At 35.7% G+C, this 13,455-nt stretch overlaps 1 protein-coding gene across 1 annotated transcript in view; it reads left to right on the forward strand.

The window, feature by feature from the left end:
• TRPM7 (transient receptor potential cation channel subfamily M member 7) overlaps positions 1–13,455 on the forward strand; it is a 67,293-nt gene that overhangs the window by 44,500 nt on the left and 9,338 nt on the right. Inside the window, exons 13-27 of the mRNA XM_035899560.1 lie at positions 1–28; positions 573–713; positions 1,379–1,513; positions 2,107–2,387; positions 2,872–3,100; positions 4,317–4,472; positions 4,616–4,759; positions 5,437–5,565; positions 5,902–6,186; positions 7,320–7,494; positions 8,025–8,157; positions 9,022–9,206; positions 9,884–10,016; positions 10,478–11,193; positions 13,271–13,347. The exon at positions 1–28 is cut by the window's left edge and continues 20 nt beyond it. Of these exons, the coding sequence (XP_035755453.1) occupies positions 1–28; positions 573–713; positions 1,379–1,513; positions 2,107–2,387; positions 2,872–3,100; positions 4,317–4,472; positions 4,616–4,759; positions 5,437–5,565; positions 5,902–6,186; positions 7,320–7,494; positions 8,025–8,157; positions 9,022–9,206; positions 9,884–10,016; positions 10,478–11,193; positions 13,271–13,347 (2,947 nt within the window). The remainder of the gene's footprint in view (positions 29–572; positions 714–1,378; positions 1,514–2,106; positions 2,388–2,871; positions 3,101–4,316; positions 4,473–4,615; positions 4,760–5,436; positions 5,566–5,901; positions 6,187–7,319; positions 7,495–8,024; positions 8,158–9,021; positions 9,207–9,883; positions 10,017–10,477; positions 11,194–13,270; positions 13,348–13,455) is intronic.

Below are 13,455 nucleotides of genomic sequence, written 5' to 3' on the forward strand. Positions count from 1 at the left end.
CTTTCATCTTGTTCGAGACGTCAAACAGGTATGCTGTAAATATAAAAATTTGTCGAAGTAGCAGTGTTAGTTTTTTGATGATTTCTTATATTTGACTGTCAATTTAATCTTAGGTTTATTAATTAGGTTTTATTGTAAATAATAAACTACCTCTGCAGTCATTCTGTTGTTTCCAATACTTGCTGTTGTATGCTTAGCGCCCTGCTTTCAGAAAGATGTTAAACCTGATGAGTGTTGTCTTTTTCATCTTCTGATTGTTTTCTTTTTGGTGGGATTGAAAACTGATACTCCCAGCTAAGAGTAGTTTTTGGCTGTTGAAATAATAGACAAAAACCAGTCTGCACCCCCCCCAACAGAATGGATGTCTACCCTGCTAAGGGAGATTATAGAAAAGAAGCTATAACCTTGTATTTTTTTTGAAACTGATAAATATGGAGCCATATAGATGGGTTTTTTAATCATGCAAGGGTTAATTTGTTTTTTATTTAGAGCTATGATGTGATGTGTAGAAACATTCTTGGCAAGTTTAAGATTATAATTTGAAAAACTAAAAATACTTTTTATATTCCTAGGGAAATCTTCCTCCGGGATATAAAATCAACCTGATTGATGTGGGGCTGGTTATTGAATATCTGATGGGAGGAACCTATAGATGCACCTATACAAGAAAACGCTTTAGAGCTATATACAATAGTCTCAGCGGGAACAATCGGGTATGTGGCAGTTGGATAACAGGACATGCTGATTCGTATGTTCTCGATTTTAAAAAAAAAAACCAAAAAAACCCCCAAAAAACAACACAACAAACAAAAAACCAAAAAAAACCAACAAACAAACCTATGTGTTCTGGAGGAAAATTGGATCTGTACTGGTTTTTTCTTCTTGTCAATGGACTAGTTCTTTTAAAGGCAATAGTAAGGCCTATGAGGGCAACTGGTAGCTTTTGGGGATTGAGGACAAACAAAAGGTTTTGTTCTCCTGCCTCTCTTATTCTAGCACATATAAATTCCTTCTCTGTTATTCCTTCTTTTCCTACTCATAGGGGAAGAATGGACACTAAACATGCAGATTCATCAGGGCTTGGGATGCAGATGTCTTAGTTTCTTGTAAAGCAACAAGTATAACTGCCTACTTTGTGACTTCTTAACAAGTTTTTTGTTTGTTTTGGTTTGGTTTTTGGTTTTTGTTTTTTTTTTTTTTTAAATACCCAGTGAAAATTCTGGTTGTTGCTGTTACATAAGTTCATCACTGTTTCAGTGGCAAAGTAGCTGTTAAATTGCTCAACTAAGTATCTAGCTCTAAACAGGTGATTTCATAATGCATAATAGGTAAGAGTAAAAAAACTAAACCAAACCCCTTCCCTTTATTCTTGTTACAGCGATCTGGGCGAAATCCTTCAAATACTACTCCTCAGATGTGTAAAAGCCATGAGTCTTTTGGTAACAGGGCAGACAAGAAAGAAAAAATGCGCCATAATCACTTCATCAAAACAGCACAGCCGTACAAACCAAAGGTACAGATGTGTGAGGGGACCATGGTGGGGTTTATTTTAAGCAGATAAGCGTGGAGAACCTGGTTGAAATCCAGGTGAATGCCCCTCAAGTCCGAGTAGCAGCGGTTATTACTAACTTTGGTAAAGCTGGAATTTCAGCTTTGCTTTTGTACTTGTTCATAAACTGTCTAGCATGCTTCAGGGTTCTGTAAAGAGTGTTTAACTTCCTGTGTAGTAGACTTCTGGATAAGCTCTGATATGTTAGGGAGCAAAAACCTTATCTTTGGCATAGTTCTAGCAATGGGGTGGACTCACATGGCTTTGTAGACAGAGCAAGATTTGGCCATGTGTCTCCATGAGTTTCCTCATTTGTATGTGGGTATATTAGTTACTGCTTTTCTTTTGATCTGTAAATCAAAGTAATTCCGTCTCCTAGTTATTAAAATGAATTGGACTCAACTGAAGTTTTTGAAAAAAGTTCCAGCTGCTTTTCAAGTCTTCAGAACTTCCTTTTTCTAATTACATATAATTTGATATTGGATCACTCAGCATTTTATTTCAAGTTATGTACTGGCCAAGAGATCTAAAATGTAACTTTCTGATTTTTATTTTAGACTGACACTGGTACAGAAGAGGGAAAAAAGAAAAGAACCAAAGATGAAATAGTAGACATAGATGATCCTGAAATGAGACGTTTTGCTTACCCTCTCAATGAGCTGTTACTTTGGGCGGTGTTAATGAAGAGGCAGAAGATGGCCCTCTTCTTCTGGCAGCATGGGGAAGAGTCCATGGCAAAAGCCTTAGTTGCTTGCAAAGTGTATCGTTCAATGGCATATGAAGCAAAACAAAGTGACCTTGTTGACGATACTTCAGAAGAACTGAAACAGTATTCCAAGTAAATTACATTTATATAGTTAAAGACCTTTTCTTGAAATTTACAGTAGAAGTAGTGGGCTATATGTGAACAAACCCCAAACTATTCTATTAGCACACTTGAAGACAATTCCTTTTTGCAAAAAGCATTAAGTGGCACTCTAGTAGAAGTTTTATATTAGGCATTGCACTCTCTTGAGAGCTGTAACAAGTCATGATTTATAGTTAAATTAAAATTACACTGAATGTGCCATTTACTTACTTCCATGTAATTTTCTTGCATGTTTTAACAGCTGTTTGTAGCCTGCATATGCTTTTAATAGAAGTCACAGATTCACGTGTTGTAGTTAAAAATTACTGTACAGTGTTATCTGTACAGGAGGGACAGGTGGTAGTCCCTTCAGGTTGTGCTACTGAGAATTTGATTGTACAAGAAAACTTGACCTAAACTCAAGGTAATTTCTATAGATACTAGATTTTGTTTTGTTGGTTTTTCTTCATTCTAGCGAGTTTGGTCAACTGGCAGTTGAACTGTTAGAACAGTCCTTCCGACAAGATGAAACTATGGCAATGAAATTACTAACCTATGAGCTTAAAAATTGGAGCAACTCAACTTGCCTGAAGCTAGCAGTGTCATCCAGGCTTCGTCCATTTGTAGCACATACTTGTACACAGATGTTGTTATCAGATATGTGGATGGGAAGGCTGAACATGAGGAAGAATTCATGGTACAAAGTAAGCATTGTCGCAGTTCATTGGTGTAACAAGGATCAATGGAATTTATGTTTAAGTGGAAGGAAAGCATGTGTTTTAAATTCTATTAGTATAAAGCTTTCACTACTATAGCTTACATAATAAATCCTGTAAAACAATCTCCTATAACATAATCAAACTGGAAGTATTTATTGTTAACTCTTCTTTTGACACTCTATTATCTTTTCAAATAAGGTACAGAAATATAGAAGGCAAAAACCAGGCAAGTAGCCTTTAATCAGAGGCTTAAAGAGATCATGTGAATACTAATCCATTACTAAAAACATAGAGGTAAAAAAACCTTAACAGACAGCAAACCCACTGTAAGAATATAGTTTCATACGTTTTGGCTTTTTACAGGCAGCACATAAGACCTGATGTAGAAAAGCTTTGTGTATATCCTATTTTGGAGGAAGAAGTTGAGCAAAACAGGGCACAGACTGAACAAGTGTAGGCAAATCAGGGATAGGTTTTCCAGTGGTGCCCTTTGTGATGTAGATCAATTGAACCAAAATGGCAGTTGCATATTTCTTTGAAATGGTGTACCAAAACCTAATTGTTGCTAGGAATATAATGGAATAAAATTTTCCTACAAAATATCTACAGCACCATTTAACTTGTGACCTACTAAAATCCTCTTTGATAACTGATTAACCATTTTCTTGCTTGCTTTTTAACAGGCTAATGACAATAAATAGCTTTAACTTATTCTCTTCATCCATACCTTAGCTCATTTTTCTGCCATAATTTGAAAGAAAGAAAACCCAAATCAAACAAAACACCCCACAGCCCCCAAAAAAACCAAAACCACAACCTCGACTTGTATATGCTTTTTAAATACACCTTGACAGTACACAGTTCTAGAGTTTCTGGGAATGGATTAAAGCAACAGAGTGTAAACAGAACATCTCTAGATCTTCAGGCTTGGAGTACGTTCTTTCTAATGGCTTTTAGTTTTGGTATTTGTTGATTCTAGTCCTTTCCTGTATCTTCAAGAAACACTCTGTATGTGTGATCTTAGCTTCTTAAGTGTGTTTATAAGTAATAACAACTAATTATTTTCTACTTTTTTTTCCCTCAATAACAAGCAATTGAAATTTGGATAATATATTTTCAGAGGACATTATGTGTGTTGGTGTATTCTGCTACTTTAATGTAGCTGTGAACTATTTGAACTTAGTCTTCTCATCTTGTCCAGGTGATACTGAGTATTTTACTCCCTCCTGCTATACTGCTGTTGGAATATAAGACCAAGGCTGAAATGTCACATATTCCTCAATCTCAAGATGCCCATCAAATGGCAATGGATGACAGTGAAAACAATTTCCAGAATGCAGCAGACGAAATACCTATGGTAATGTGGGGCAGGGGGAGATACTAAAAGCAATATTTCTAACTTAAAATAATTACTTTTTTTTTTTAATTAAAGCAAGAGTTAAAATGAGTGGCTAAAAGCATATATTTCTGTATGTGAAGTTAACAGTCTTCTAATTTTAGGAGGTGTTTAAAGAAGTAAGGATCTTGGACAGCACTTCAGAAAAGCATGATATGGAGACTCCAGCAAAACCTAAAAGACTTCCAATTACACAGAAATTTTATGCGTTTTATCATGCACCAATTGTGAAGTTTTGGTTTAATACAGTGAGTTTTCTTCTTTTAATGGGTATTTCATTTGGAAATCTAACACAGGTTTTTGGGTTGTTGTCTCAAGATGTAGCTCTATGACCTGAAAAATCAAAGTTTAAGTACTTTAAAAAAACAAACAAACAAAAAAAACCACCCCAAAACCTTACATTGCTAAGCTGGAAATGAGAAGTACTTGATTTTGGAAAACTGCGTATGCACATGCAATGCTCCATGGTTTGGGTTTTTTTAAGTTCATGATGTGGGCTTTGAGAGAGGGTTTTTTTTTTGTTTTTTTTTTTTAAGCTAAGATTTGTAATTAGCATGAACATTTTTATTCTGGCCCAAGTAATTAATTTCATCAGTTGCAAGCAGGAATTTTGTAATCATTTATTAGGCTAAAGTGTTCATGCACAGCTTTGTTTAAATTGCTGTAATAGAAACTCTAAAATTTGTATTAAAGGAAAACTAGCTGTAATAAGAACAAAGCTTTGCTAATAATAGCTTATTACAGCTGTTTTTCCTCTTCTAAGAAGAAAATGTTTGTATCCTCTTATATTTGTCTCCTTAAAGGGGTAAATATAGTACTGTAATCCTACTCAAAGCTTTTATTGTATACCACATCAAAAGATTCCATGCACATCTATAAAGAACCCTTCAGTAATTACATGTATAATTTGCATTGCTTTTTTTAGTTGGCATACTTAGGATTCCTCATGCTCTACACATTTGTGGTTCTTGTAAAAATGGAAGAATTACCGTCTGTTCAAGAGTGGATTGTTATTGCTTACATTTTCACATCAGCAATTGAGAAAATTCGTGAGGTATGCCTGTAACAATCTGGGATTTTAGTTTTCTTTGTCAATTAAAACAGAATGCTTTAAAATGTGTTTATAAACAAGAGAACCCAAGAAACTTCAAGCATCAGAGTACATGTTGTAATACCTTTGTCTTAAACTTTGGTATAGGCTGCTAGTTTCAATACCAGTGTTTCTTGGCCTACTGCTTTGTTTTTTTGGACTTGATTCCTCAGTGTAAAACAGTTACTCATTTGAATAGTTATATTACTTGTGCAAGTATAAAAGTGTTACTGATTCATATATTTCAGTGTTGGTCCATGTGCAATAAATGTGAACAGATCTGACTTATTTTTATTGCAGATTTTTATGTCAGAGGCTGGGAAGATTAATCAGAAGATTAAAGTGTGGTTCAGTGATTACTTCAATATCAGTGACACAGTTGCCATTGTCACTTTCTTCATTGGGTTTGCATTAAGATTTGGTGCAAAGGGGAATTTTGGTGAAAACACTTACAGAGAAAATTATGTCTTCGTTGCTGGAAGAATAACGTACTGTCTCAATATAATTTTTTGGTATGTGCGATTACTGGATTTTCTAGCCGTAAATCAACAGGCTGGACCTTACGTTATGATGATTGGGAAAATGGTAAGTACTACTGCTCTTACTGGGTATTTTTTGGTTTTGTTTTTGTGTTGTTGGTGCTTTTTTTTCCCCACAACTGAAATATGTTTTTCTTGCTGCATCCTGTTTTCTCAAAGTTTTATTTAGAAAAAGGTTGCTTATCCTGGTGTAATATGTCAACAGTTCGGTGTGCAGAATTAGCTAGCTGGAATATAACTTTAACATAATGTGTTTCAAAATAAGCACTGATTAGAAGCTTCCTTTATTATGGAGCTTTACACATATCTGTAAAAAAGCTGGCAAAGCTTCCTCCTCTGGTCTGCTTTGTTCTTCGATGTCAGAGACTTGAATTAATACGATGATGCCTTTTTATTGATTCATCTAGCATTGCTTCCACTTTGGGTCTGAGCTGTATTTATAGTGTTGGTTTTCTTGCCTTTGTGCTCTCTAGTGCAAGACACTAGCTTGTTTTGGGTCCTAAAGCACCTTCATATTTTGTGCTGTGGAAAACTGTGAATGGATTGTGGCTCTGTTCTTGTCTTCTCTCAAAAAAAAAAATATTCAGTTCTTTAAATTTAAAAACAAATAAGTTAGCTTTACTGTCAGTAAGCTATTTCTAAATGTTAAAGGTTTTAAGGCTTGAAAACCGCATATACAAAAGTAGAAAGGGTGTTTGGTTTTATTCTCCCTACAGAATGGTTCCTACAAAGTTGAACTCTGTCATTCTTTAAAAATGGGGGCGTCAAGTTGCTCATTTCTCACTTTGATTTCTTGCGAGAGGCCTAGGTTCTGTTTTTCAGCCTTTGGAAAACTACGTCTGCATTTTGTGCAGCTATTGAGTGCATTTAGGAAGGAATGTTTCTCTTTATCAGCTGCTATTCATCTGCATAATAGGTATTTGAGTTACAAAGGCAATACTCAGTTGCTTTTGGCTGAGGATACTAAATACTCTTTAAGAAAGGAAAGGAAAAAATGAAATTTTTTTACAGGGATTGTTATTTAACACAATTTTCTGACTGGAAAACAAGCGTCCTAGACTCTCTTCTTTGTATGATACATAGAATTCATCAAGCTTACGCTGTCACTGTAGAAGTGCTTAAAGTTGTGAAATCGTAATTATGACCTTGTGGGTTAACTGACTTTTTTTGTGTTAATAGGTGGCCAACATGTTTTACATTGTGGTGATTATGGCACTCGTACTACTTAGTTTTGGTGTTCCCAGGAAGGCAATATTGTATCCTGATGAGGCACCGTCTTGGACTCTTGCTAGAGATATTGTGTTCCATCCATACTGGATGATTTTTGGTGAAGTGTATGCCTATGAAATTGATGGTAAGACACTGCAATTTTGAAGCAAGTAAAGAGAAAACTTACTTTGGTAAGGTCTTCTCAAGGTCTTACGAAATTCTAATTTTATGAAATGAAAAGCCCAGTATTGTTGACATTGATTCCATTCATTGGATTATCTCCTCTGTGGGTTGCAGCTGTATAACTTCTTGACTTGACTTTTTTTATTATTCTTTATAAAGCTTGAATAGCTTAGAATGAAAATCATACTTAATCACAGTTACTCAGAAGGCTATTCCTAGCAAGATTCTGGAATTTTCCCCCACAGCTGTCATGTAAAAATTTGGGCTGTGGTGGGGTATTATGCTATTTTTTTAATCCAATACTATGATTATACCATAGTATTAACCAGAAACTTTGTCTCATGTATTTTTCTACCATGTTCCTAAATGCATGGAAACATTTTGAACCACAGAAACAGTGCATGACAGTTGTTGTCCTTCCCCCACCCCACCCATCTATACTTGCTGGGAGTTCCAAAAGTATTTTCTGTGTCTTTTTTTTTCCCAACACAGTATGTGCAAATAATTCTGACGAGAAAGTTGCTCATCTCTGCGGCCCAGGAACATGGTTGACCCCGTTTCTTCAAGCTGTCTACCTCTTTGTACAGTACATAATTATGGTGAATCTACTTATTGCATTTTTCAAGTAAGTATATGGATAATTGTTAATTTTTTATACTCCTTTGATAAGTTTCTATTTCACTGCACTAAGATGAGAAGATAAGAAGAACTGATGCCAGTTCAAAGCAATCCCATTTGCTGGAAATATTTTCAAGTTCTGAGGCTGGTCTTCATCTCCTCCTCACTGCAAGCCTGTGACTAAGTAGGGAAGCATATGATGTGACTGGTATGTGTCACATCTATGAGGCCAGGGGAATTGGAAGATTAAAAGAACTTGAAAGCATTTTGTAACTTCTCTTTGTCAGAAAACAAACAAAATAATTTCTGGATCTGTATATTGACTGCTGTTCCTAAATTCATTTAACATTCTCTAGTTGGTTGAGCTGAATTGTAGTAAATTGTCCTTTACAGTTCTCTGCAAGTGTTTGGTTTATGGGAATAAGCAGCTCACTAACTGAAGAATGGTAGACTTGCAGAATTAACATGGTCTGATATAAAAATTTGGGTTTAGTTAGACATTTGTTTGGCAAACTTGAAATTTGATCTCAGTGTAATTTATTTCTGAGGAAAGGTACTGAGACGTTACCAGATGAGAGAATTTTTTAACCCGCTCCTTGCTTTGGATCATGGTATTTTGTTGAATGTGTTTCCAACTTCCGCTAAAATAATTTTGCAGTAAAAGAAAAGTATGTGCTTTTGTCTCTTACTTAACTAGCTTCAGAATTCAAGATTGTTACCAAAATATTAAAAAAAAAAAACCCTAAAAAAAACCCTTCTAAAATCCAAACACCAACTCTGCCTCCCACACGCAGCCCCCCACCATCCCCCCTCCTGCCACCCTAACCGAAAACCCACCCTGATCTGTTAATGCTTTTCTGTTCCCTTTCAGCAACGTGTATTTACAAGTCAAGGCAATTTCAAACATTGTGTGGAAGTATCAACGCTATCATTTCATTATGGCCTACCATGAAAAGCCTGTTCTGCCTCCACCACTTATTATTCTTAGCCACATGGCTTCTCTGTTCTGCTGTATATGTAAAAGAAGAAAGACAGACAAGGCTTCAGATGGGCCAAGTATGAATAGTTATTATGTTACTACTTTTTTGATATGATTAAAGCAAACTGTCAGAAAAGTGCTGTATTCTTCATTATAATGTATATTCTAAGGAAAGTTGAAGTAGGTCTTAATTTTCCATGTTTTTAATATTGAATAAGACTCTAATTCTGTTCAAAGTCCCAGTGTTTTCATGAAGGGTATAATGCACAGCCCCTAGAAATCTCCAGTCGAACTAACTTACAACAAAAACAAACAAACAAACTAGATCAGACTTCCCATTATTGTTAATGGGGAAAGATTTTTTTTTTTTTTTTTCTTTTTCTTTCTGGAAAACTTCTGTTCTAATCAAAACTCTTTGACAACTTAAAAAAGTTCCACAGATGATAAAATCCAGCTAAGGAATCTAGCTTCTGCCCCAAAGAAAAAGGGATTGGAGAGTGGGAGAGTAAGGAATGATAATACTGTGCACAGATCCTCTCAGTTACTATTTTGATTTTTATTTTAGTGGAAATCTTTGACCTTGAACTTTTTTCTAGCAAGGAGAGAGGAAGGGGCTTAGGTGGCACTGTGGTTTTTTGGTGGGTTTGGTTTTGGTTTTTTATTTTTAACACCCTCTGTAAAGTTGTGGCTATTAGTTTTCAGCACCTGTACTACTTCACTACATATGCATGTTAACTGTTTAATCTCTCTTTAGAACTCTTCCTGACAGAAGAAGATCAAAAGAAACTTCATGATTTTGAAGAGCTGTGTGTTGAGATGTATTTCAATGAAAAGGATGATAAATTTCATTCTGGAAGCGAGGAGAGGATTCGAGTCACATTTGAACGGTAGAATATCTACAAATAAAATTTCTGAATAGAGAAGCTTAGAACTTTTGCAGGTTTTTGAAGTATGCTTTAAGGGGCGATAAAATGCAGCTCAGGAAAAGTATTTATAGAAACTTTAGATGACGTTACAATGCAGAAACTAATGATGTGATTGATGCTTCCTGATCAGCAGCAGCACTCAGTAAGCCAAGGCAATTGTATTATTTAGTTTCTCATGATGTTTTAATAAACTGATAAATTTGAAAAAGTGCTGCAGGCCCTCTATTGATGTCTGCGTTAATTCTGTGATTCAGAAGTATGTGCAAACATTGTATTACAAACCAGTCCAACACTATACAGTATACCATCTTGAAATTTCAGAGGCTTTTTCCTTAAATGTGCAGAAAGAGTTGCAAAGCTGTTTCTTTTGCATATTGAGAAAAATACCTTTCATAGTTACTTCATAATTTGATTTTTCTTAGGGTGGAACAAATGTGCATTCAGATAAAGGAAGTTGGTGATCGCGTCAACTACATAAAACGGTCATTACAGTCTTTAGATTCACAGATTGGCCACCTGCAGGATCTCTCTGCTCTAACTGTGGATACTCTGAAAACACTGACTGCACAGAAAGCTTCAGAAGCCAGCAAGGTTCATAATGAAATCACCCGGGAATTGAGCATTTCAAAACATTTGGCACAAAACCTCATTGAGGATGGCTCTCTCAGATCTTCTGTGTGGAAAAAGCACAGCATTGGAAATGTCTTTGGTTCTTTTCCGCAAGGAGGCCTTGAAAGTAATAATGCTTTACTCTGTAACATTTCTATACGTGATGACAAAGAAGTCCAACATAAGACAATTGGTCAGGAATTAGCTCCAGTTCCCCGAAGAGAAGAAATAAACTTTCAAGAGGCAGGTTCCTCAGGCAGTGCCTTATTTTCAAATGTTGTTTCCCCTCCAGAACTTCGCCAGCGAATACAGGCTGCAGAGATCTCAAAGTCTGTTAGTAAAAGTAAAAAATTAGGCAATTCATCCAACAGCATGCCACATGTAACATCCCCAACAGCTAAATTTTTTGTTAGCACTCCATCTCGGCCCAGTTGCAAAAGTCAGCTGGATTCTTCAGCAAAGCATGAAGAGACTGTTTTCTCTAAGGCTACAGAAGGAGATAATAATGTAGAATTTGGTGCATTTGTGGGTAAGTATAACAAAGTAGATTCTGAATGTCCTGAAGTCATTATTAGCTGCTCTTATCCTCTTGCTTCTGGCTCTGCTTGCCTTGCTTTCACCCAACCTTGTGTTGAAAATGGAGGATACGTTAATTGTGGTTTTATTCATGATGAGAGTGACACTAATGGTAACTACAGCTGCAGAGTTGACAAATGTGATCACCAGTCCTCTGTCACCTTATTGAAGAACAACCCCCAAATGAAGTTCTCTTTGTCAACTGGCAACTTGATGTCAACTGTCAACTGTGGCGGCTCACGTGGAAAATTGAATATTAAAGATGAACTTTCCAAAAGTCAGCATGTCCATGCAATGGAGCTACAAAACCAAGATTTATGGTCTAACATCCTTATGGGACTCCTTCATAAACTGTGGACCAAATCTAAGCCACAAGGTTTGACTTACCAAGAATTGTATAGTATTTTGGGTGTATTCCGGTTGCAGGTGACTTTATTCTACCATTTTGCTCTGCTTTTTTTTGCTTTTAACATCTCTAATTTCCCTATGTTGCTTGAATTTTTTTTTTTACTTAAATTATCATTTCTTTATAATTCTGTCACATAGACAATATTTTTCTGAAAAATATTAGCCAGTTGTTGTATAGCAGTTTTGTGCAATTAGTAGCTCTACAACTTGGTATGGGCATTGTAGATAAACTTTTTGTGACTCATTATGAAGCTCCTACCTTCTCATTGCATAAATTAAAAATATTGTCTATTTCTTGACGTAATTACAGAAGACTTCTTAGGCTGATGGAATCCTGGACAAATATCTTTGTGGTATCTGTGTCAAGCTGAGGGATCCTCCTATACTACGTTTCTAAACACTGTTGTAACTGGGATCTTCCACTGTTGCCTAGGCTAACATACCATTTTGGAAGCTTCCAAAGTCCTTTTATTAAATGCAGCATTATGACTCCTTTCAAGTTTTGCTTAACAGTAAAAAGGTGCATGTTTTTTGTTAGATACCTACGTATTTGAATGGTAAAACAGTGGCAGATTCATTGCAAAACACAGGTGTGGGTTTACTAACTGATTTCTGTTAAGTAGATAATGCTTTAAGTATGCTTAGTTTATAGCAGAAGATCACAATCTGGAATTGTCAGGTTGCCTGCAGAGGTGTTATCTTGCCCCAGTTGTTCAGGGACGTCTCAGTGTCTTCCAAAGGTTTGCTGAGGATGTAAAAATTCCATTCTTTAGACAAGAGTTTATTCTACCGCTGTGAAACTTGGAGTTCTAAGAAGTTACCTGCATGCACTAGCATTTTTAGATTTGTGTATGCATAGAAGAGTATCTATACATTTGTACACTCACTAGCTATTTGTTTACAATTTCCTCATTATTTAAAAGAAAACTTTTTTAAAGTTCAGATTAGCAAGACTAAACAGAAATAATGGACAGTGATGGTGTAACTGATCTTTAAATGTACTTCACCACTAATAACTTTGACTACTAACTATACTTATTTTACTGGAGCCAAATTTTTAGTGTATGTTTCTCTTACATCTCTAGCATTTAGAACATACTCTTCATTCTTACTGTCCACTTTTTATAAAACTTGTGATACAGTGCAGCTTTCCATTGTGAAGCCAAGTAGATTTTCATTCATTATAAAGCCACATGCTTGGTAAAATTCTGAAAAGTATTTCTTGCGACTGGGAGGATGAAGGGTATGTTTTAAAAGCTATCTCAAGAAAACGATCTGCTTTTCCTTCATTTGTCATGCACATAAAAATGCAGTAATTCAGGCTGCCCTGCTCCTTTCACGTGAGGAGCGTACGCTTGAGTAAAATTTCAAAACATTAGTTTTACTTTTTGAATTGTAGTAATCCATGCCTTAATGTGGGAAAAGCAATAGTTTCATATTAATATTTTGTTACACTGATTTTTACTTTAGCATGTTTGGAACGTCTTCTCTAGTACAAACAGCCACACAGAACTTAGATGGTTTGTAACCCTTTGCTATGGTGATGCAAACTATTGGCATGGTCAGAACATTGGAGGTTGCCTTTGATTTTGAACGCTGTTTTTCAATTCACTGTGTCAAAGGTCACAGAGACAGCATGGAGTTACAGCGGTTTAAAGAGGCAGCAAGCAAAATTAAAGAAAGAAGTGCTGATATTGAGGTAAGCATAGAAGACTTTATCAAACATGTTAATGGGGATCACTTTTTTTAACTCTAACTTCACAATACGTTTTGAAAAATCTTAAGAGCAAATATATTGAAAGAACTT

Source organism: Egretta garzetta, unplaced genomic scaffold (assembly GCF_000687185.1).
Source record: "Egretta garzetta isolate BGI_Z169 unplaced genomic scaffold, ASM68718v1 scaffold287, whole genome shotgun sequence".
In the NCBI taxonomy this organism is placed as follows: domain Eukaryota; kingdom Metazoa; phylum Chordata; class Aves; order Pelecaniformes; family Ardeidae; genus Egretta; species Egretta garzetta.